Source organism: Cebus imitator, unplaced genomic scaffold (genome assembly GCF_001604975.1).
Source record: "Cebus imitator isolate Cc_AM_T3 unplaced genomic scaffold, Cebus_imitator-1.0 Scaffold313, whole genome shotgun sequence".
NCBI classification, from domain to species: Eukaryota; Metazoa; Chordata; class Mammalia; order Primates; family Cebidae; genus Cebus; species Cebus imitator.
This window is the reverse complement of record NW_016107628.1, coordinates 2,662,545-2,686,148: the sequence shown is the minus strand read 5'-3', so window position 1 is coordinate 2,686,148 and position 23,604 is coordinate 2,662,545. Positions and strand designations below refer to the sequence as shown.

General features: G+C 42.6%; 1 protein-coding gene across 9 annotated transcripts in view; it reads right to left on the bottom strand.

Moving 5' to 3' along the window:
- Positions 1-694: 694 nt before the first annotated feature.
- FCRL4 (Fc receptor like 4) overlaps positions 695-23,604 on the bottom strand; it is a 45,728-nt gene continuing 22,818 nt past the window's right edge. For 3 of the 9 annotated variants that reach the window (XM_017503734.2, XM_037729654.1, XM_017503735.1), the window contains 11 exons: positions 22,043-22,063; positions 16,217-16,471; positions 14,867-15,118; positions 14,277-14,561; positions 13,188-13,475; positions 7,907-8,020; positions 6,741-6,768; positions 5,286-5,368; positions 4,991-5,059; positions 1,723-1,754; positions 695-1,634 (listed from right to left, as the gene is read on the bottom strand). In XM_017503734.2, the coding sequence (XP_017359223.1) occupies positions 1,515-1,634; positions 1,723-1,754; positions 4,991-5,059; positions 5,286-5,368; positions 6,741-6,768; positions 7,907-8,020; positions 13,188-13,475; positions 14,277-14,561; positions 14,867-15,118; positions 16,217-16,471; positions 22,043-22,063 (1,547 nt within the window). In that variant the 3' untranslated portion in view covers positions 695-1,514. Of the gene's footprint in view, positions 5,060-5,285; positions 5,369-6,740; positions 6,769-7,906; positions 11,642-13,187; positions 13,476-14,276; positions 14,562-14,866; positions 15,119-16,216; positions 16,472-22,042; positions 22,064-23,604 lie in introns of those variants that run through there. The other 6 variants (XM_037729650.1, XM_017503733.2, XR_005196185.1 and 3 more) reach the window with 6 other exon arrangements.

Genomic DNA, 23,604 nt, shown 5'->3' with positions numbered 1-23,604 from the left:
AACAAGTTCCTTTTTCCCTATGCATTTTCTGTAAACAAGTATTTAGTTAGAAAGACTGGAATGGATTCAGTTTTAATATTGGGGGCATGGATACTTTGTAGGTGGTATTGTACACTTCCATCAGGAGACCTATAACATTTGGCTGCTAGTTTTTGTCAATTATTCAACCAGTAGGTGTTATCATGAACCATCCATATGAAATTGTGATTTCCCATTTCTTTCCTTCTTTCTTCATTTATTGCAAGAATTATTCTCACATGAACTAATTAGTAACTCAAAGACACAGTTCCCACAAGAAAAGCAACTTTATTTCCTTTCAGTAGGGAATGGTATTTAAAGAATAAAGCCTCTGCAAGGAGTGCTTATTGCTAACGGGTTGGTAGTTACTTCTAGGCCTTTTCAGTGGACAAATGTAGGAAATACTTATCTTTTTTTTTTTCTTTTTAAAGGCAGAGGTCATTATGAGTTTATACTAATATTTTCTCTTTTTTTTTCTTTTTTTTTTTTTTTTGAGACAAGAGTTTCACTCTTGTTACCCGGGCTGGAGTGCAATGGCGCGATCTCGGCTGACCGCAACCTCCGCCTCCTGGGTTCAGGCGATTCTCCTGCCTCAGCCTCCTGAGTAGCTGGGATTACAGGCACGCGCCACCATGCCCAGCTAATTTTTTGTATTTTTGGTAGAGACGGGGTTTCACCATGTTGACCAGGATGGTCTCGATCTCTTGACCTCGTGATCCACCCGCCTCGGCCTCCCAAAGTGCTGGGATTACAGGCTTGAGTCACCGCGCCTGGCCAATACTAATATTTTCAATTCAAATTTAGGTTTGCAGAGTTGTCACTTAAGTTTTTAATTTTATATGTATGTCTCTTTTCTCTAATGTTGCAAGTCTTTGCCCCAATGATATTAACATAATTATCGTTTGCTTTTGGAAACTCAGGCTAGAGCATGCATCTCCAGCTCTTCTGATGTCCTCTTTTAAATTCCTCTCTCTGTAAACCATTTCAGGTGGGTTCTTTTATCTGTAAGTGAATCCTGACAGTGTAAGCTGGGAGGGCAGAAGTGAAGGGGTTTTGCAGTACCTGTGTAGCCACTCACAGTTAAACAAACGGATGCAATTGAGTCTCCAGTGAGAGAATTGTTGTAGATGTATTAAGCAGAGATCCAGGTCACCCAGCCTTTTTCATCTCTGTGCAAATCCTAGTTCACCAAAATTTGTGCTTCTGTTTTTCAAACCAGTCCTTCTCTCTATGCCTCATCTCTAAAGCAGACTCTAGGGAATGTATCAGGTTAGGCCCACAGCAAGTGATACAGAGTCTTCTCTTAACTGTGGATCATAGCCATTTTAGTGAAGTCTTTCAGAGACCATCCCATCCCAACTTCAGAGTAGATGAATGAGTACTCCTGGGAGTGAATGCATATGGGTGAGAAGAATTGGAAAGCTGGAATGAGTTGATCATTCCAGGGGCTGTGAGGACTTCACTGGACCTGGGGCTTTGGATAAGGGACAAATCACTTAAGTAGGACATTCTCCTAACTTTTCATTCTCATGACATTCTTCGTCCTTAGAGCAGACCTTTCCAGCTGAGTTATCTGGGTGTTGTGCCTTCACCTCAGCGTAGACAACTGAGACATCCTGGAATGGAAGAAAGAAGTGGAAACAGAGAGGGAGTGTGAGGCAGCAAGTAATGGTGGAGATAAAACAGTGGGGAAATAAAACTCACCTTATCCTCCAGAAGTGTCCCGGAGATATTAGCTGTGGAGAGAAAGAGAATCGCTCAACTATGGGCATAAGGATGAAGTTAGAACTCAGTCTGTGAGCTGATTCCTTAGAGTCTGGGAGCCACTGGGCCCAATGATAATCCATTGATTATCATGTTTCCACACCTCATCCCTTAACATGTCCTTCAACACATTTGACTTTCCATTCTATCATTTCTTAACCCAGCCCCCTGCAAGTTCTTTTCAAGCTCCATTGATCTGTTAATTCCTCCCTTAGTACCACACTAAGAAACCTCACACCTTTCCTCTACCAGATATTGAGAGATTATTTTTCTTTTAGTTTTAGTTCCTGCTTCTCTTAGCTTACAATACTGTCATCTCACTACTGGCAATGGTTTGGCAAGTTCCCATTACAGTGCTCCAGATGTATGCTCTGTGAGGAGAAACTCTCTCCTGCATTAGCAAGTTGTAGTTCTTGATTTTGCTGCCTTGGTTTCCTAGAGATGGAGCCAGAGTGAGGGGAAAGTTCAGCAGATATGGGTTGTTGAGCCATGCCTATTAGAAACTAAGAGTCTCAGAGTAAAAGGTAGAATGATCAGAGCAGTGTAGTAATTTTATGGAGAGATAGAGCCTGAAAAAAACATACACTCCGGGGCACTTGACATTTCTCTGTTTCTTACTGTATTGTTACCATATTCTTACCCCAAACCTTTTGGGGTTACAGATATTTTTAATGGTATGATAAAAACTATGTACTCTCCCCAGAATAATGGTCATATGCACAAAACTTTGCGTATGATGTCAGGGACGTCATGTAAACCTTGAGGAACAGGTGAGGAAACCATTCCACAGATCATTAATACTTCAAGTTTCTGAAATATAATGAGTCCATCCGCAGAATGCTTGGCTTAAATGGTGTTTTGATAAATATGTCAAGGAAAGAGTGTATTTTGTATTTCTACTAAAAATACAAAAATTAGCTAGATGTGGTGGCTCATGGCTGTAATCTCAGCTCCTAGGGAAGCTAAGGCACAAGAACTGCTTGAACCTGAGAGGCGCAGGTTGCCGTGAGCTAAGATCACACCACTATACTTTACATTGTAATGTCTGTACAATCCAAGAAGGAATTAGACATAATCCATGCTCCAATTCCTAAGACACTGGCATAGAAAGAGGAAGAGGGCCATATTTTCCAAATGGAAATTAAGGTCATAAAGTTGAATGAGTATATATGCATGCATGGTGCAAAAAGAAGATTATTAGAAACATAGACTTCCCTGGAAAACCTAGAAAATTTGTAGAAAATCTAGTCTGTAGTCATTGTATGCATAGTTACATGAACACATTGTCTAACTTAATTATGGGACAAGAAATATGCTGTGCCAACCCAGAAAATTTGTAACCTTTGGTATTGTCCATTTAGATGAACAGACTAATGAAGAAAAGCAAAATGATCAAGGTAGCTCTGTAAGATAAGATGTACTCAACCAACCCAAGAAAGGTAGTGGCCATTCTAATTCTCCCATTCAAAGGGGAGCCTGATTCATGGAGGTAGCTCAGGGAACCAAGTGAAAGACAAAGCAGGGGATCAGGTGATATATGTTGGTCAAATATAGTAATAGACTGTTCATGCAGCAGATATAGCAAGACAGAAGACTTGGTCTTAGCTTTGTCTTTTGCTGGCTTTGTGACCTTCAGAAAGTCCTTCACCTCCCTGAGTCTTATGTATATTTCATTTCCATAGAAGAGCTTCAGCATCAGGTTACAACTGAAGTTCCTAGGCGATTTTAACTTCCCAAGTGAGGTGCCATGGGTAGATTTATACAAGAAGTAGAATTGTTTGTTTCCTTGACTCTAAGGACCCAGGTTAATCAATCAAAGCAAGGAAGTGTGGGGAGGAAAATTATTAAAGGTTTGTTGAAGAGATGTCTTTAGAAGGATTGATCAGTTGATATCCACTGTGTCTCCGCTTTGACTTTCTGAGGTGACAGTAACAGGTGGAGTTTGCTATTTTATGGCCCCCAGCCAGGTGAAGGAGGTCTCAGAAATTCCGTTTGAACTTCTGAAGTGATTTTGAAGTGATTTTCCTGATACTGGGATACAGACCTCCCACCTGAGAAAGCCAAAGTGGACCATGGGTTGCAGTTACTTAGAGTAGTGTTTTTCTAACAACAGATCTCAATTCGTCAGTGGGTCTTAAAATGGATCTGAATAGGATTAAAGAAGTGAAGTAGAACTTCAAGAGACAACTCAGTTTATTCCGACCAAAATGGACCTAAGGGGACTGGATATATCTTCCCATTTTAAACAATGAGAATAAAGGACAAAATGGTGGTTTTCACATATTGCACCAGTTTACCACCCAGCTGTGCATGGACTGGGAGTTCAGAGCCTGGCTTCTGGCTTGAAGCTTTCCTGACTTGAAACAACAGAGACCAAGAATTCTGTTTTACTGAAGCAGCTACAACTTGCAGGACAGTACCAGAGAGACAGGAGGAATGCAGATTGAAAGCTCCAGAGGTCTGCAGAGAGTTCTCCTTAAGTCTTCGGCTGAATACTGATAGGCATATTTGTAAGAGGAAAGTATCTTAGGCCAGGGTAAGAACCGTCAGAAAAGAAGAGGCAAAATAATACCAGAAGCTGATGCAGATCTAATTCATGGACCATCTGATGTAGAATCCCCAGAAATGCATCGCTTTACTATCAGGCTGAATTTACCCTACTGTAAAGGTTGTTTGAGACTCACCCTTATAAAGCTTAAAAGCAAGCCTCAAAAGAATCCAATTCATTCCAAATAACTTACTTGCTCCAAAATAAAATTTAAAATTTGACAGTAATTAGAGGAATACAATACTGTAAAAATCACAGTTTCCAGCTCTTAATTTAAAAATGCCATGCGTATGTACATATATATGATATATATGTATAAATATTCTCAGCACAATGCCTACCACATAGTAGACATCTTAAAAACATTTATTCATCCAGACCTGAGGGCGACCTTAGTACATACACTATAGTGATCACGGTATCTATCAGAAGGATGCTTAATTTTCATCCCGATCATCGCAAAAGTATACCAGTATTTCAGTGTCTATCTTTCCGCCTTAGAATCTAAGCTCACCTTTGCAGGGATTTTTGTCTGCTTTGTTTGCTAGCCAACTTCCAATACTTGCAATAGTACCTAGCACATAGGAGGTCCTCAGTAAATATTTGTTGAATGAATGAATGAATGTGGTTTGCAGCCAGAACCTCTTCCCAGAGACGTACCTTCCCCTTCTTCTCCCAGACGAATAATCTGGATCTCAGGGTATATCAAATCTTCCTCTTTGGGATGTACTGGAAAGAAAAGACATTTTCAAGGCTGTTTCTGTTAGTATTAAAGTACTACAGATGCCTCTTCCTAAGCATCACCTCCACTCTTCTTGGACACACAATAGAACAATTATCTGGGAATATCTGGATTTGAGTACTTTAGGGAGTCCAGGGGCATTTCCCAGGGCCAAAAGCATATTACATTTCCATGGCTGAGGCCAGGAACAGCTTCCTAGAGGGGAACCCTCACCATCGACATACAACCGCTGAAGCTCCACCTGGGCAGGGCAAATGGAATAGGAGGACTCTCCTGGCGCCAGAGTGGGAGGGATCCTGTGAGACACAGAAACACATAATAATCCCTGGAACATTGTAACATGCAGGACAGTGAGATGCCCAGGGAGAGAGGCAGAGGAGAAAGAGGATTTGGGGAGAGTCAGCAGCCAAGAGGGTACTGGAAACCCTGGATGGTTTAGAGTTTCAATAGGTCTATATAGAGTGAGATTGTTCTTTTGAAACAGACCCTGGAGCTCTGGAAACAAGGATAGAGAGTCTCTGACATCATAGTAACAATCATTGTCTCATAGTTGGAATGATCACTCTTGGTTGGTTAAAAAATAGTGGCTTCCCAGCCTGGGCAGCATAGTGGGATCTTGTCTCTACACAAAATAAAATGAAGTTGGCCAGGCATGGTGGCATGCGCTAGTGGTCCTAGATACTTGGGAGGCTGAGGTGAGAGGATTGCTTGAGCCTGGAAGGTCGAGGCTGCAGTGAGCTGAAATGATGCTATTGCACTTCAGCCTGGGTGACAGAGCGAGATCCTGTCTTAAATATACATACACTGCCTTCTTCATCATCAGGAAAGAGTGATTAAATGTCTTCACTTTATCGTTGGCCTGGTGAGGTGATTCATACCTGTAATCCCAGCACTTTAGGAAGCTGAGGTGGGCAGATCACTTGAGGCCAGGAGTTCCAGACCAACCTGGCCAATATGGTGAAACCCTGTCTATACTGAAAATACAAAAATTAGCTAGATGTGCTGGCTCATGGCTGTAATCTCAGCTACTTGGGAAGCTGAGGCACAAGAACTGCTTGAACCTGAGAGGCGCAGGTTGCCGTGAGCTAAGATCGCACCACTGTACTTTACATTGTAATATGTGTACAATCCAAGAAGGAATTAGACATAATCCATACTCCAATTCCTAAGACACTGGCATAGAAAGAGGAAGAGGGCCATATTTTCCAAACGAAAGTTAAGGACATAAAGTTGAATGAGCATATATGCATGCATGGTGCAAAAAGAAGATTATTAGAAACGTAGACTTCCCTGGAAAACCTAGAAAATTTGAAGAAAATCTAGTCTGTAGTCATTGTATGCATGGTTACATGAACACATTGTCTAACTTAATTATAGGACAAGAAACATGCTGTGCCAACCGAGAAAATTTATAACCTTTGGTATTATCCATTTAGATGAATAGACTAATGTGAAATAAGAAATCTATTATTTTGCATGTTGCAAACTGTGAGCTGACAAGCACAGTTCTAGAAAGCTTCATTTTTCACCAATTGAAGGAATGTGAAAATGGGGGTATCTAGCCACAGGGCCAAAGAGAAATAACTTGACCTAATTTTGTAACCCCACAGTTTTGCATATTGTGTACTTGGGAAACAAAAAAGGAACTGGTAGAAGCTGAGGTCTCACCTGGTTTCATCTCCCAAGAAACGATCTCCTGCAAAATAAAGCAAAGACGCATTTGTGTCAACACAGAAAGCCCTTCTCAAATACTTCGCATACAGGAGCCATCTAAGAGAGGTCATCAAGAAAGTAAATTCAAACACCTGCCCAGTCCTGAATTTTCTTGAAAATGATGTGAAGAAAGATTGAACAAAGCAGATAACTTGTTGAGGCAAGGACTGCCCACTCCTGAGTTAAATATGCAGTTGTTTGAGAATTTATTAAGACTCAAGTCTGTGTTGAAATCCCTCAGGAAATATTACATATAACCAAATTGTTACTTGCAGAGTAGTGAGCTGTGGGTGAACTTCGAGGAACATCTGTGGCCATGCCCAGAGGAGTATCAGTGTCTGACTCAGGCTCACTAAGGAGATTTGGCCAGAGATCCAAAACTCCCTACCTCCAACCCAATACAGGACACACAGAAGGTACTGTCAGGAATCTGGAAAGTTGAAATTGAATTAAGAGACAGAGTTGAAGCATGCGGGTAATTATTCTAGAGCTGAAAAAGGTTCTGTGCCTGTCTTCTACACCAGGTTTCTTGGCATCCAAAGCTAGCCTGAACTGGGCTGAGGTGAGAAGGCTTTGGAAGTATGCAGCAGACAGTGCCCGGGACAAACGTCTCTGTAAGGCAGGGGAGGCTGACCTGGGGAGAGAGGGGCTGCTGGAGCATAAGACAGCAGGCTCAAGCTCCGACCCAGAAAAGTCTCTTAGGGGAGAGAAGGATAGAAATTAGCCAGCTGTATTCTCAGTCATTTCTGCAGAGCCCTTCAGTTCATTTTGAATCTCCATTTATGGTGGATTTAGGATAGGCTGAAGTATTCAACTGGCCAGTCTGTATGAACCAAGAAACTGTCTCAGTAAACAGTTCAGATAAAGTTTTTGGAACTTTACATTAAAAATTCCGCTCTTCCTCCCTTTCACTTGATACTTAATCAGACTAGATATGAGCAGCTCTCATTCACAGCCTCTATTTGCAAAACTACCCCTTAAGGAAGGGGCAGACGTGAGTGTGTGTGAGCGATGGGGGTGGTGACTTGGGAGTGGTGGCCTGGTGGCTACTGAGGCTGGCTGCATGCTGAGTTCAGGGGAACGGACGGGGCAGGAACTCTGGCAAAGAGAAGAGCACAAACCTGGCTTCCTCTGGCGCCAGCAGTGAAACAGCAGGACCACAGCCAGGAGAAGAGCGCCGAGCAGACCCCCAATGGCTCCCGCGGTGACAAGGCCATCTCTGTTGCCTGGAGTCACTAAGGGAAAAGGACCTGTGTGAACCTTAGTGGAGAGGTTCAGGGCTTGGGATTGCCTTTTCCTCAGCTTGGTTGGGTACTGAGCCCTGGAAGAGAGAAGAATCTGAAGGACTAGGACTTATAAAGAAACTTTGGGCCGGGTTATGGCCAAAAAAGCTCACCGTGGGTGGGCCAGGGCCTGAGTGGAAAAAGAAAAGAGCTCCCTCTACCTTCAGTGAATCATTTTAGAAACTAACAATTTAGAGGAAATCCTAATGCATTCTGGTAACCTGACTTCCTATGAATTCCCCCCAGACACCTGGAGAGCTACCATGGGACTGTGGCTTGGCAGCACCTAACTTAGGAAACAAACTGTCCGATAAAGAATGAAAATTCATCACTGATTAGGGCACCAAGTGAACCAACAGAAACTCTGTTTTAAAGCTCTGCATTAAAAAAGCACATTGGAACACACAATGAAATGACATCAGCTTCCTTCCTCATAGAAGCCCGTGCCTTGTGTGCTCTGAAGGGCAGGAGAGAAAAAAACTGATGGAAAAGTACAAACAATCAGTAAATTGTTAGGGGCTTTTGATATTTCCATTAGGGATTAGGGGTCCATTCTCCTTTCATCCACAGAAAGGGAGGTTTCATTAAGTTAACTCATTTATACAGCAAATATTTACTGAGGCTACCCTGTGCCAGGCACTGACCTAACTCTTGAAGATATAGCAGTGAATAAGACAGTAAAGTCCCTGTTCTTCTGTAGTTTATAACCCAGGGAGGAGAGACAAGCAATAAACAAATAAATAAATTTATACTATGCCCTGTGGTGATGAGCTAAACAGCAAAAGCAGGAGAGAGGGACAGAGGTTGGGGGCTGGTGCTTTTCATACGTATTCTTGGTCCCCAGGTAAACTAAATTCAGACCTCAGACACAGGTGCCACAGCATTGACAGAGAACATGCAGATAGTAGAACAACAGCAACGCTGACCATGATTCCCATTTATTTTCATCTATGATTTCTGGCACAGAGGGGCCATTGGCCAGGAGTGGCGGGTGACATTTCTGACATTATCCTTCCCTTTCTGACAACACCAACAAACCTGCCCTTTGACCTATGAGTGGTTCTACCTATAGACAGTATTCAGTGGGCAGCCAGCTCAGCCTCCCAACCACAACAGCTGAAGGAGTAGGGCGGAGAGCAGGGGAGAAATCTAAGGACAGAGAAGCCTGGCCACTACATCCTGTATCAAATCTTTCCCCATTGCCTGCTGGGGCAGTCTTTCCCCATTGCCTTCTGTGCAAAATCATAATCAGCCATGTCCAGGTCTAGAATTCTGGACTCAATGGGCAGAAAGCAAGTTACTCTATCTTCCTGGTAACCCTGTTTCCTAGAAGAAATGGCTACTTTGGGGAAAGTAATTGAAATCTGCCTCAGTTAGAAAGGCACAGATTCTAAATCCAGATTGGTTAGAATTCCTGCTCCTCCATTTACTCACTGTGTGGCCAGGGAAAATTATTTAATCTCCCTTTGCCTCAGTTTTCTCAGTGAACTGGGGATTATTGTGACTATTTACTGTTGTAAATGAGTTAATGCATGTAAAGTGCTTTGAACAGTGCCTGGCACCTAAGTGTTATGTCTAGGCAAGTGCTAGTTTTTATTTATTGTCCTAATACCATGCCCTTGGCCCTCAGGAACTTCAGGCTGCTCTCTGATTAGCTTAGAGGACACCTCCATAGGTTAAGGTTGCTCCCCGTAGTCCTACCCCAGACAACCTCAGTCCATGAATTGAATTGTGCCCTTCTCCCCCAGATTCATATGTTGAAACTCTAACCCCAATGTGATGGTATTTGGAGATGGGGCCTTTAAGAGATATTAGATTTAGATGACGTCATGAGGGTGGGGCCCCAATGATAGGATTAGTGCCCTTCTAAGAAGAAGCACCAGAAAGGTTGTCCTGCTCTCTCTCTCTGCCACTTGAGGACGCAGCAAGCAGGTAGCCTTCTGTAAGCCAGAAAGAGAGCCCTCACAAGAATCTAAATTATGTTAGTGCACCAATCTCAGACTTCCAGCCTCTAGAACTATAAGGAAATACACTTCTGTTGTTTAAGCCCCCCAGTACATGGTATTTAGTTATGGCAGTTCAAGCTGACCAAGACAGCCCACCTTAGCCCAGTGCATGTGGCTAGAGCAGAGTTTCTCCCTTGTTATAAATTCTCCTATTTCTAAGCACAGGGATTTTGCATAAAGTCCATGAATAAAAAAGATTTAGGATACTCATTCTAAATTCATATTCATATTCCAGTAATATTCCATCAAATATTACTGGATCCTTGATGTCCGTTTAATCTCTTTTCTTAACAGATGATCATTAAATGACATTAAATCATTAAAATGACATTAGCTCAGCCTCAGTCCTTCTCTGCTGGGAATTACACCCATTGTTGTTCCTGGACTGAGAGGCAGACTGCTGTGGCACTTAGTTCTGGGGAAACACCTCAGTCTCTTAACCTGGTAGGGCCTGCTTGATCACAAGACTTGCCTCGAGGGAGTTGAAGAGAAAGTTGAGCAGCATGTGGGCGGTTAGCATAGCAACCCCTTGCCAGAGCCTCTGACTAAACTGTTCAGGTTTATGTCTCTGACTGTCAGAGCTAACCTCATATAAACAGTGCGGCTGTCTGCTTATTTAGCATGGTTGACAGTGGATATTTGACTGCGTGGTATTTCTTTGGAGAGCTTTGACATGGCTCTCTGTGTCTCAGAGCTAAATGACTGCATCAAGGTTCAAATCTAGGCTGCCATGTGTAAGCTCTGTGGCTTTATACAAATCACCAAACCTTTCTGAGTTGTTCTTTCCCTTCTGTAGAATGGAGATAATAATATCTTCAGAGGATTGTTATGATGATCAACAGAGATGATATGCACAACGCTCATTTATTCAGCAGATGTTTACTGAATGCCTGAGTCAAGCACTATTCCAGGCACTCAGGATACAACAGTAGTAAAAAGAAGGATCCACCCGCATGAGGCTGATATGAGACACCTGGGAGAAGGCAACAAACAGATAAGGGCATTCATGGCCTGGGAGTTGGTGATAAGTGCTGTGATGGGAGAATTAAGCAGGACCAGGAGAGCGAGAGCTGGAGAGAGGACTGCCATGTTACAGAGCGTGGTTGGGAAAAGACTGACAAAGTGAGTAGAGTTCTGGAGGAAGTGAAGAAGTGAGCATGAGGATATCAGGGAGGTTGCAGTGTAAAGGCCCCGAGCTGGGGTTGGGCCTGGAAAGTTTGAGGAAGAGACAGAGGGTCAGCATGGTGGCAATAGAGAGGGCTAGACAAAGAGGTAGGAGATGAGGCCAGGGTGACAGGAGGGTTAGATCATGCAGGGCCTGGATGATCTAGGTGAGTCATTGAGAGGGTACTGGCTATCTCCTGAAGGACATGGGAAGCCAAGGAAGGATGCTAAGCTGAAAAGTAACATGATCTGACTTACGATTTAAGAGTTCCCTCTGATGCTGCATTGAGAATAGACATATAGAAGACCAGTTAGGATGTCATTGCCATGATCCAGGCAAGGAATGCTGGTGACTTGGACCAGGTGGTAGCAGTGGAGACTGTGAGAAGTAGTCAGATTCTGGCTGTATTTTGAAGGTAGAGCCATTAGCACTTGGAAGTGGATAAAATATGGGGGATGAAATAAGAAGAGGCAAGGCTGATGCTTAGATTTTTGGCCTGAGCAACTAGGGGAAGGGAGTTTTGTATTTACTGAGAGGAGTATTTAGGCAGGAACCTTCTGAAGTAAAATCCAAGAGCTTGGTTTTAGATGAGTTGTTTGAGACGCTAACTAGCTGTTCTTATGCACTTGGTTTAAATACTTTAACATATGAGCCTCGAGTTCAGACTAGAGGTCTAAGTTTTAGTTCAGTTTGGGAGTCACACATAGATAGAAATCATAAGCGCATTTAAAGTTACGAGACTGAATGAGATGTTATGGAAAGTGGGCACAGCTTGTCTGAGAACAGATCCCTGGTAGTTCCCAAAATGTAGACATTGGAAATATTATAAGGATCAGGAAAGAAAACTTTAAAAAGTGTCTGGTGAATAGGTAAAATGCCAATAAGTTATGTCCCAGAAATTGAGGAGGAAAATGTTTCGAGAACAAGGGAAGGATCAATTCTTTCAAAAGCTGGAGGTAGATCAAATAAAATGAAAACAGTTTTCTACTGGCCTTAGAAACATGGAGATCATTAGCCATTTTGGTGGAATGAGGCAAACCTGGTGGTGATGGGTTTAAGAAAAAAATAGATGAAGTAAGGAGAGTGAATAGAGACAACTCTTTTGAGTTTCATTATACAGGAAAGCAGGAAAATTGAACTTTGCAGTAACTTAATAAAAGCTTGCTTTTTTCCTTTTTCTTTTCTTTCTTTCACTTTACTTTTTTTTTTCTTTTTGAGAGCCAGGGATGCAACTAAACCTGAGATTGAGAAGCGATTGAAGCCCAGTAGAGACCATTTCCTTAGTGCCAAGGTAGCTGAGTGAGAACATAGCTTGGCCCAGTGTGGCTTCTCGGGGATGGAGGAAGAGACGTAATTGAGCTAAAACTGTGAGATCCCAAAGTAAGGCTTCTCTTTTCAATGGACAAAAGTGGGCTTTGTATCTGCTCTCCATGCTTTTGAGTTTCCTGACCCATATACAATTCGGCTGCCGAGAATCCTTCAGGATTCTATTACGGTAATGAAGTCAAGGAATACCTTGTGCTTTTGTTTCTGTGGACCTGAAGCTGCTGGTCTGATGTGTGTGGATGATTGACTGAAAGGAGAGGTGTAGTTGACACTGTAGGGTGACACGGTGGGGTGACAGAGCTGTGCCCCACCCAGAAACACTGCTGACAAGATAAGGCTCCTCTTGAAGATTAACACGCAATGAATCCAAGCACGGAGAAACAAAATCACCTCCAAAAGGCAAAATGGCTCCCGGCCAGGCCAGCATTACCTCACTACAGGACCTTACTCTGACCTGACTGAGTTATTAATATTCTAATGGAAGAAATTGTTTATCACAGTGGAGTGTGGCAAAATGGAAACACAAAAAGCAGAGTCACAGGGTAATGTTCTCTATCCCCACCCTTAATTTGAGGAGGTCTGCTGAGAGTAAATAATTAGGTCAGCAGAGAGAAAAACTCACCTCTCACAGTAACGTTCAGCACCACGCTCTGGACAGGGCCGTAGCTGTTGTCTGCTGTACAGTAGTATCCCCCTGCGTGGCTCTCTCTGATGGCAGGGAGCTCCAGCTCTGCTCTTGGGGAACGCTGAATTTTCTTCCCCAGACACTCCTGTGTGTCCTCTCGGTGCCAGGAGAAAGTGGTGTCCCCTGTGCCTTCAGCCATGGAGCAGACAAGGACCAGTGTCTCCCCTTCAACCGCCTGGCCCCCTGAGGGCTGGCTCTCCAGGAGCACCCCAGACACAGGGATCCCTATGTGAAAATGAGACCACAGGTGGGGGCCACATGTAAGGGAGGGCAGGGCTGGGTAGCTGGGGTGTTGAGCAGGGTCACTTTTTATGTGACTTCAAGATATACTCTTCAGCAGGTACTAGCATGGTGGCCAACAGACTATGAATTTAGGGCTGAGAATATCACTAAATGTAACAAGCTTTCCATCCTGATATACAAGGCCCCAGGAAAGAAAAAAGGACTAACCCAGAGGAAGCATTTGGGTTTTGTCTGACATCTTGGCTAGAGGTCTGAGTTGTTTTGAGGGAGAGGTAATAGCAATAGTGGCCATCATGGCACTTGGCTGGACCACATCTGTTTTTAAAAGTCCTAATTTGGTACCTAAGTGATATTTATTGGGTCTATCTATCTCCTCTTCTCTTCTGCTGTACACATCATCAGCACCCACATTGTTTGTAGCTACTGAATAGGAAAAGGTAGATGCTTGCCTAGCATCTAGATCTAGCATTCTAGAATCTGCCAACTCCCTAGCAGGGAACCTTGTTTTCCTGTTTTGTTTTGTTTTCCATAGCTCTCAAACCTAACTCCATGAGTCAGCTGTGATTCTGAAGTGATAAGAGTTTCAAAGGAAGACTGAATTTTTAGGAAAATGGAGATAGAAAAGTAGTCATGTATTTCTTGTATTATAGTACTTCATTTTCTGGCCTAAGTCTGGTGCCTGTGTCAGGATGATAAAATCCACCTCTTCTACATAGTCCCCATGCCTACAGAGGCCAAGGGGCAGAGAGAGGCAGGGAAGATGCCTGGCTCTCCAACACTCACGTTGCACGTGGATCTGTAGCGAGGGACTACGCTTGTGGACGCTACCGATCACTGTTTCAGCACCGCACCAATAGGATCCCGAGTTTTCTCTCCAGATGGTTGGGATCTGGAGTTCCGGGGACTTGCTCCAGTTTGACAGGATGACCCTGTCATCTCTGAAGAAGATGAAGTGAAGTGGGGTGTCCGACCGCTCTGGAGGAAGCTGTGTTTCACAGCTCAGGTTTATAGAACTCCCCTCTGTAGGCTGAGAGTCTGTGACTTTCAGCTCTGGATGTGGAAATAGTTCTAGAGAGAAGAGGTAAATCAATTTCTGAGCACAAGAGTATTTAGCATTCCGTGAGAGACAGGTTTGGATGCTCAGTCCCAGGAAACTTCAGACACACAGCAAGACAAACTTATCAAGCCCTCTACCACATTTTTTCTTCCACAGGTTTATTCACATCTAATTACCCTACTTTCTCTGCCTCTTAGAGGACTTGTGCCTCTCATCTATTCAGAGTTTAAATAGTAATCCATAAATTCCTTCCTTACATGCTCAGTTTCCTGACCCTGACATTACTAACAAAATTTATATGAGGCGAAAGATTTACCTTTAATTTTAATAATTTTGTTGTTTGATTTAAATACATTTTTGTCTCCATATCCAAAGCATTGATAATTGCCACTGTTATTTGAACTTGCTTGTGGGATAAGAAGATTCGAGCTTTTATTAGATTTGAAAAGAGTTTTTTCATTCCAAGTGTATTTCACAGCAGTCAATTTCTCGTTCCTCCTTTTGTTGCATCTCAGAACCAATGTGTCACCTTCAAACACAGAATATGGGGCCTGCAGGATTAAGGAGACTGGAAAAGACACAGAGAGAAGAGATGGTCATTCAAAGCACTCCTGCTGCCTCCTTCTTCTGTGTCTCTTAAATTACAAAGGTTTTATTGTTTTCTTCTTTCTTCCACAGGATGCAATCTCCTGATCTAAGCTCAAAAACTCCTTCTAAATCAGTGTAACATGCTTCAGGTACAATTCCTAAATGAATCCCAGACATGTCTATTTAAGCATTCACGGTCAGATTCCAAAGACAAGGATTCTAATGTGGAGAATAAAAGCTGAGAGGAGGTGTGATCAGAATCCCTGACATGATAGAGTATGGCAGAATTTAACACCAACCTGCTCACCAAGTCTCAGAGCAGGAGCTATGAAGGAAGTAGCACTTGGAGAACTATGCACGGAACTCTTCCGATGCATTGGAGTGTGTTTTATAGCAGGAGTCTTGTCAGTGACACTGTCTAGGTATCAGGGACCGTGGATGTGGTCCTATGGAAATTCCATGCTGTTCAGATTGTAATGATTTTAATTTGAGATTAGCTATAACCCTTCTGTCTTAGATGACTGTGTTGAAAGGCTACTACTGCAGACCATGACCTTGGAAGTGACAAAAATCCTTATCAATCAGGTAAAACTGGACAGGAGGAAATGTGGGAACTTGATGCCAAGCAGAAGGAAAACTAGGAATGAGGAGGGCACACATCACAACGGATGGGGATGAAAAGCCTCAGACTGGAGATTTCCCACCTCTGAGCTCCTTTGATGGCACTTTTGTCCTCAGAACATTTATGTGTGTTTAATTTCTCCCTTATGAGGCTATTAAAGCCCTGCAGGGCAGGATCTGAGATGGCTTCATTTTTGTGATCCCTAAAGCTAACTCATTTCCTTGACTGTGTAAGTGGTGTGTGGGGATGGTGTGTGGGGATGTCAATTAATATTAACCATTTAAACTCAAGTTTCAATAGTAGTTTGAAAAACATTTGTAGGCATTGAGGGAGAATGTGAAACTGAAGTAGCTGGGATTGAGTGTTAGGAATAAAAGACCCCAGTTTATAGAACCTCCAGGGAGCAGAGATAAACCGAACCCATTTATAAAGTTTCAACTAATTCTTCTTTCTCACCTGAAGAAAAGACCAAGCGCACAGGGTCACTTTGTGGGGAGCCCTCGGCCTGGCATCTGTAATTTCCGGATTGCCAAACCTCGAGGGTGTTTCCTGGGGTTAGGGTCGAAGTTTCTCCCCTACCGTTCAGACGATGCCATTTTGTTTTCTCTGTTGCATTGAAGTGAAATCCATTGCAAGTCAGAGCCACTCTGTCTCCTTTGAAGACTGTGGTCCATGGAGGATGGAGGGAAATCACAGGTTTGTGTGCAGCTGCTGAGGAGGAAAGAGTAATGGGTCTGAGGTGGAGGTGCCTGCAGTCCCAGCTGCAGTGGCTTGTGTGGGTTACACTGGAGGACATGGCATGGGAGATCCCTAAGAGGTCCAAGGACAACTTCTGTTTCCCCAGGTTGCAGGTGAGCTGTGTTCACCTCCTCCCGGGTGCAGTGGCTGCTCAGTGGTCTGCAGCAGCAGATTGCCCTTTCAGAAGGAGGGCAGCTCTAGCAGGATCCACTCAGCAGTGATGGATGATGGGAGACTCATAAACTCTCTTACTTGTTTCAGTGAACCAGGTCTTCAGGTAGATAGTTGGAAATTGCATTTCTCCTGGGTTCCCACCTGGGATCCTGGTGTTACAGAGACCTCTCTGAGATGAGTTCTTGTGTGTGAAGGGTACCAGAAAATGCCATCTCCAGGTTTGTCTCTTTGGCATATAAATTATTTTGGGCTAAAAGCCATGGAGAATCACCAGAAATAGGAAAAGTTCTAAAAACAAGGCACATGTTTTCCTTTATAAATGAAAAAAGAAATTTTCACTTATAAATGAAATTTCCTTTTGTAAATGTGTCTCCCTCTCCCATACCAGGAAGAGGAATGCGCTTAACAACTTTCCTCAATAGAGAAGCCATTCACTTAAATATTGTTTAAACCTTGTTTCACTTAAATATTCACTTACACCTTGTTTACCATGGTTTTCCTAGTCAACCTGCCATACCTTTTCCCCCACACCCGGAAGCCCAAAACTCCTTTTCCTTTGTTTAAGATGGTTACAGGCTGAGTATACCTTATTCAAAATACTTGGGAACAGAAGGGTTTTGGAGTTCGAGTTTTTTTCAGATTTTGGAACATATGCATAAACCAAAAATCTGAAAGCTGAAACGCTCCAGTGAGCATTTCTTTTGATCCTCATGTCAGTGGTTAAAAAATATCAGATTTTGGAGCATTTTGGGTTCCAGATTTTTGAATGAGGGATATTCAACCTGTGTAAACCTCAATCATCTGGCTGCATCCTTGAGCCATGTTTTTCTTTGCAAACTCCCCTGTGTATGTACACTTGTTAATCTGTCTTTTAGCAAGATAATTTATGGACCCTAGAAAATTAACCTGTAGGAATCAAGAGAAAACTTTTTCTTTGCCCTCTTAAGGTCTGCTGAAAAATCAACTGATGAAAAGCACATTCATAGGAGAAATGGCCTACAAATTTATCAACATGTACAGGGAAGAATTACAGAGTAATTCCCCAAATATGTCAGTGGGGCCCAGATACTTACCCAGCCATTTTTAGAGGGGTTTTGGGAGAGGGATAATGTAAGTAACTCTTTTGAGGGGCAACACATAATGACTAGGGTGAATTAATGGATAAATAGTTTTATTTGGAAGCTGAATGATCCTGAAGGAGAGACATTTTCTTATGATAGGGTCTGTTCATCTGTGGTTCCACCCTTCAGTCTTCTATTCTACAGTAGAGGATGACAACAGGGAGGGGAGGATAAAACAACTGTTCTTACTGGTGGGTTGGTTTGGTCTTTAGGTAGATTGGGGAAAAGTTTCTTCTGTTGATCTTTTAGGGCCTTTAATTCAAAATATCCATTATACCAGGTGGCCATATTTGGGGGTGAAATATTTTGGTTCTCATCAAAACTAAGATAGGTAGAGAGAAATTTATCCCTCCTCTACATGTAGCATGAACATGAGATGGGATAGGAGTTGTAGATGGAGTGAGTATAGAAATTTGAGGGTCAATTAGACAGTTATGAAAAGGGGCTTAAGTAACATTTTTACTGACAAGAAGTATGCATGGGAGAGGTGGGCAGGCTGTGTCTGACATAAGAAATGTACCCAGATAGCTGCAGAAAATAAGAGTACAGGGAGCTAGATGCTCCTAACTCCCCAGGTCTCAAAGACACTCTCTCATGACACTAAAATACTAACCCTACATGAAATTAGGCCATACAGTCTTTGAAGCATTGGTGTATAGAAACTGAAGAATGCAAGGATAATACAAATTAAAAATAAGAGGCTTAATTCTCCCTGCCAAAAGTAAGAGACTTCTCCTCCTCTTTCAGAATTTCTTTCTCTGTCCTTTTCAAATGCATATACATGTTTACATTGGTTAAATAAGCCTATTGCCTGACTCCCAACCCAGGAAAGTCCTGGGAACCACCTTTTTGAATACAAGCGTCTAGAGAGATAGTTACCCTGTCTGTCAGCTCCTATGGGAGGGCAAGTACCTAACTTTGACGGGCTTTCTCCAATGCGCAAAACTACCTGCTGTTGTAAAGATAGAAGTTTGTTTCCTCATGTTTTCACTCACAGGCGGGTGATGAACAATGAGAACACTTGAGCACAGGGAAGAGAACAACACTCATTGGGCTAGGTGGGGAGGAGGGGGGATAGAGACAGTAAACCACCATGGCATGTATGTACCTATGCAACAATCCTGCAGGATGCGGGATGTGCACATGTACCCCAGAGTACAATAAAAAAAATTAACTCAAAATAGATAAATGACCTAAATATAAGAGCTAAAACCATAGAACTCTTTAAAGAAAAGATGAGAATAAGTCTTCATGACCTTGGATTTAACAATGTGTTTTTAAACATGACACCAAAGCATAAAGAACAACAACCACCACCACAAAGAAGTTTGTTTCCCTTCAGTTACTTAAGACAGGTTGCCTCCCCAGTTACCAGGATAAAGTTAAAATGAACTAGTGGGAGAAAAGGTGTTGTCAGGCCCTCTTCCTTGAGGCCTAGTTATTGTTTATCTTGAAAACATGTATGAATGGGCTGTATCTAACTGGCTGTTTGAGGGGGTGGAATTCCTTTCTGTCTTCGCAGCTTCTTAGCGGATTGCCTGTGATGCTCATCTTATTCTAGCTTATTGCTTATTCAATAATACAAATGTTTCCTTTCTCTTCTACCCTTGTGGAGAGGATTTCAGAGTTGGGAGAAGATTCTGTTTTTAATTATATATCTTCTAACAAGAAGTGGTTGCTGAGGCTCTTTTTAATCTGAATGTTTATTTTCTGAGTTTTGTAGCTCTGACTTTGTGCCGGCTAACAGTAACAGCTTACAACACAAATTATTCACTGTTGGAAACATCGCTCAAACAACCTGCCCAATTTAATGCTACTGTCTAGCCTTCTCCAAGATCAGTGCCTTGGTAGACTAATCTTTCAATGGGTATACAAATGAAAATTGATTGCTATTTTAGATTCTGCTGAAGATGCGGTAATTCATAAACTTGGTAAAAGTTATGTGGAACCACTGCTCTGATGACTCACAAAATCACTAAAGAGTATGGCAGAATACGACCTATTAACAGTTACAAAGGAGAAATCAGTCATAGGGAAAACACTTGCTTGGCTTTCAAAAGTCAGTCCCAATGCTCTTCTCTCTAACCTGTCACTCATTAACGTGTTTGAAAAAATGAAGTACTAACTTTCCCACCTACAGGATCTAGGTCTGAATAAAGGAATGTCAGAGAAGTGATGTGAGGGATGGACTAAGGAATAGGGATTCTGGGAAAAGGTTTTTCTTTTATTTGAAAGAAGACATGCACACTGGGAGCTCTTTCACAGCTTCACTTCCCTACTCTACCTGCCTCCCCACTTCTCCCCACTTTCCGCCTTGAACAAAGTCATGATGGCTGGAGCTGTGGCAGCTACCACATTTTTTAAAAAATCGATATTAGATTCATGCTTTGTCCTACAAATTGCCTACAGTAATGTAACTTCTGTTTTCATTTGTATTAATTTTAAACAATAAAATATTTGTATTTCATTTGTATTAACCATAAACAATACAGTCTCAATTTTGGGAATTGCTATTTACTACAAAATTTTAAATAGAATTACTTTAAATTATTTTCTTCTTGGAAACTTTTTTACTTAGACAAGGACTGTCTACATTTAAGGACTTATAGAAAAATGCCTTTTCAAGTTTAAAACTTTAAACCTTCTTGCCTTTGTCCAGAATAACTTCCCAAATAGATCTTTTAGCTACAGCTAAGTGTGAAGAAAATGCCCTTTCTCTGTTTGGGAGTAAAAAAAAAAGAAAACTAAAATAACCCAACTGCATGTTTTACATGAAGAAGCTAAATGTTCTGTTGGGTAAGGTAAAACATCTGTGTGTCTCTGCAGACTTTTTTTTTTTTTTTTCCCCAGGCAGAATCTCGCCCACCCACGCTGGGTGCAGTGGCCTCATCTCAGCTTATTGCAACCTCTGCTCCTGGGTTTAAGCAATTCTCTTGCCTCAGCCTCCCAGGGAGTTGGGATTACAGGCACACAACACCATGCCCAGCTAATTTTTTGTATTTTTAGTAGAGATGAGGTTTCACCATGTTGGCCAGGCTCGTCTTAAATTCCTGACCTCAAGTGGTCCACCCGCCTCAACCTCACAAAGTGCTGGGATTACAGGCACGAGCCACCATGCCCGGCCTCTGCAGACACTTTTTCAAAATAAAATTCTGTCTTTAAAAATTTGGAATGAATACCCTATGTCTTCAGTGGGGATGGGGCTGTGTTTCTGCTGAGAGACTAGAAATCCCTACCAGCCATGTTCCTGAGAAGCAACTGGATGTAGGGCAGTTGCAACTTAGTCAATAGGTCTTCTACTGGGGGGAAGGAGAATTTATTTCCTTTGTTGTGTGCAACTAGACTCTTCTTTGCTTTGAGGAAGCTGTCCTTGCTATGTGCAGGTGGCCGTGTGGCCAGGAAGGGACATAACTTTTCAGGGCCTTCGTGTGTTTGGGACTGAGTTGCTGGGCTCTGAGATTAACCACATCTGTAGCTGTAGCTAATACCAGGCACTTTTTTTGTATTTCATTTCCCCATTCTAAGACAATTAGCAAGGTCTGCCAAGTTATAATCTTGTCCCAGAAAGGATGTGTAGGAAATTGTGGCCATGGCACTGATGAGGGGAAGAACAGCAGAGTTAGGAGCTGCAAGTGACAGTGCACCTCAAGGGGACAAAGGCCCTCTCTTGGCTCCAACAGCTCCTAGGGTGCTCTACAGGAATGGCCAAAACACCCATGAGGTGGCTCCCTATGGAGGATGGGACTTTCTGCTGACCAGTAGGATAGATGGTGACTCACAGTCATCATGATTTGAGCTATTAACAGAGAAGTGTGTCTCCATGGGATGCGGAAATTTGGGATAAATTTGTTACACATGGTTAGCGGAAAAGCTGCTGGAGACCCCACCTGCCCCTCTGAAGTATTGGCTCATTTCTTCCTTTTTCCTCTTGGATGCTATGCATTCCATCAGGTTTGGCCAGAATCCCATATGAGGTGGGGTGGCAGCTCCTCCTCCTCTGGATTCAGTGATGCATATCTCAGACCCTGCCATGTTTATCCAGCACAATGGCAGTTTTCATTTAAGAGAGTAACCCCCAAATAACCTGATTCTTAGAGTCTGGGTCACCACATCAGCAGGTGTTTCCACATTTCTGCAGCCCTCAGGAAAAGGATGAAAGGGACAACAAGGACTCTTGTAAGTATTTGAGATAAAATATAGTGATTAGGTTATCTAGAGACACAACAGAGCAAAGAAAATAAGGACTTACCAGATTGGCCACAGACTGGAGCTGCAAGAGAGTTAAGAGCCAGCCATCAGCACGGGCAAAGAGTCCCAAACTATTCACCCTGAGAGCCCCACACTCATATGCTACTTCCAACCAAGAGAAAGAGAAACATGCTCTGTTCCACCCATCCCAGAGAAGTCGGGGATCACCACGGCCAGACGCTCAGGCTGTGGACTCAGACAGTGTGGTTTGAATTTTAGCTGTATGACCCGGGACAAACCACATGAACTTTCAAGTCTTAGATTTCTCATTTGAAAAATGAGGCTCATAAAAGCAACCTCATAGTATTACTGTAATGAGTTAGATTAATAAGATTTCAATTAATGGCTGCTGTCATTAATTTTTTAGTATGGGGCTGCTGCTAACCCCTCTTCTCTTGATTCAGAACACTTATTGTCATAGTTAATTTGGAACTCAAGACAGACAGTAGGGGATAGTAGTCAAAAACATAGTTTCCAAAGTTAGATTATGGGTTTGAATCCTGACTCTGCTACCGTCCTAGCTGCATAAATCTTAGGAATAAGACCAACATCTTTGTGCCTTCATTTCCTCATTTGTAATTGGGAGTTATAAGAGTTCCACCTGATCAATTGTTAGAGAATTGGATAAATTTATACATGGGGTACCCTTAGAAAAGTGAAATGTAAGGCCAGGCGCGGTAGCTCACGCCTGTAATCCCAATGAAAGGTCTAGGCGGGTGGATTACAAGGTCAGGAGTTCAAGACCAACCTGGCCAAGGTGGTGAAACCCTGTCTCTACTAAAAAACAAAAATTACCCAGGCATGGTGACGGGTACCTGTAATCCCAGTTACCTAGGAGGCTGAGGCAGTAGAATCACATGAACCCACGAGGCGGAGGTTGCAGTGAGCTGAGATCATGCCACTGTACTCCAGCCTGGGCAACAAAAGCGAGACTTTGTCTCAGAAAAAAAGAAAAAAAAAAAGAGTGAGATGGAGTCAGGGCTCAGCGAAAATTAATTGACGTCCTTACACATTAACTATAACTATTTGTGTAACATTTTTCTCATATTGCCAAGACAGATGTTCTTGCAGGTGTAGGTTGACATTCTATTCAGAATGTCACCTCTTAAGGACAGAATCTGTGTCCTTCAAGTCTCCGTATCCTCTGTGGTGCCCAGCAGTGTGGTATGCCATGTATACCCATCCATTCACTCCTTAGTTCTCATCATGTGCCAGTCACACTAACAGAACCTCCCTTAGTTGGGGTCTGAGGATCAGGTGGGAACTAGACAAATACGCTTAATAAATATTTAATGTACAACAGACTGATTGTTCTTTAATTCCCTAGCCTGAGCTACTAGGAAATCAGTGCCTCATTTGGTCAAACACTGACAGGTAGTACAAAAGCAGGAAGAAAAGCATCAATGGAAAACCATCTTACTTCTTCTCTTCTCATGCTCTTTGCAAACATTAGAGCAGGTTTGATCTCGGAATACAGAGAAGGAAATAACTATTCTCAGCAGATGATCCCTAATACCTGAGTTCACAATTAGGATATGGTCCTTCACAAGGAACTCAGTTTAT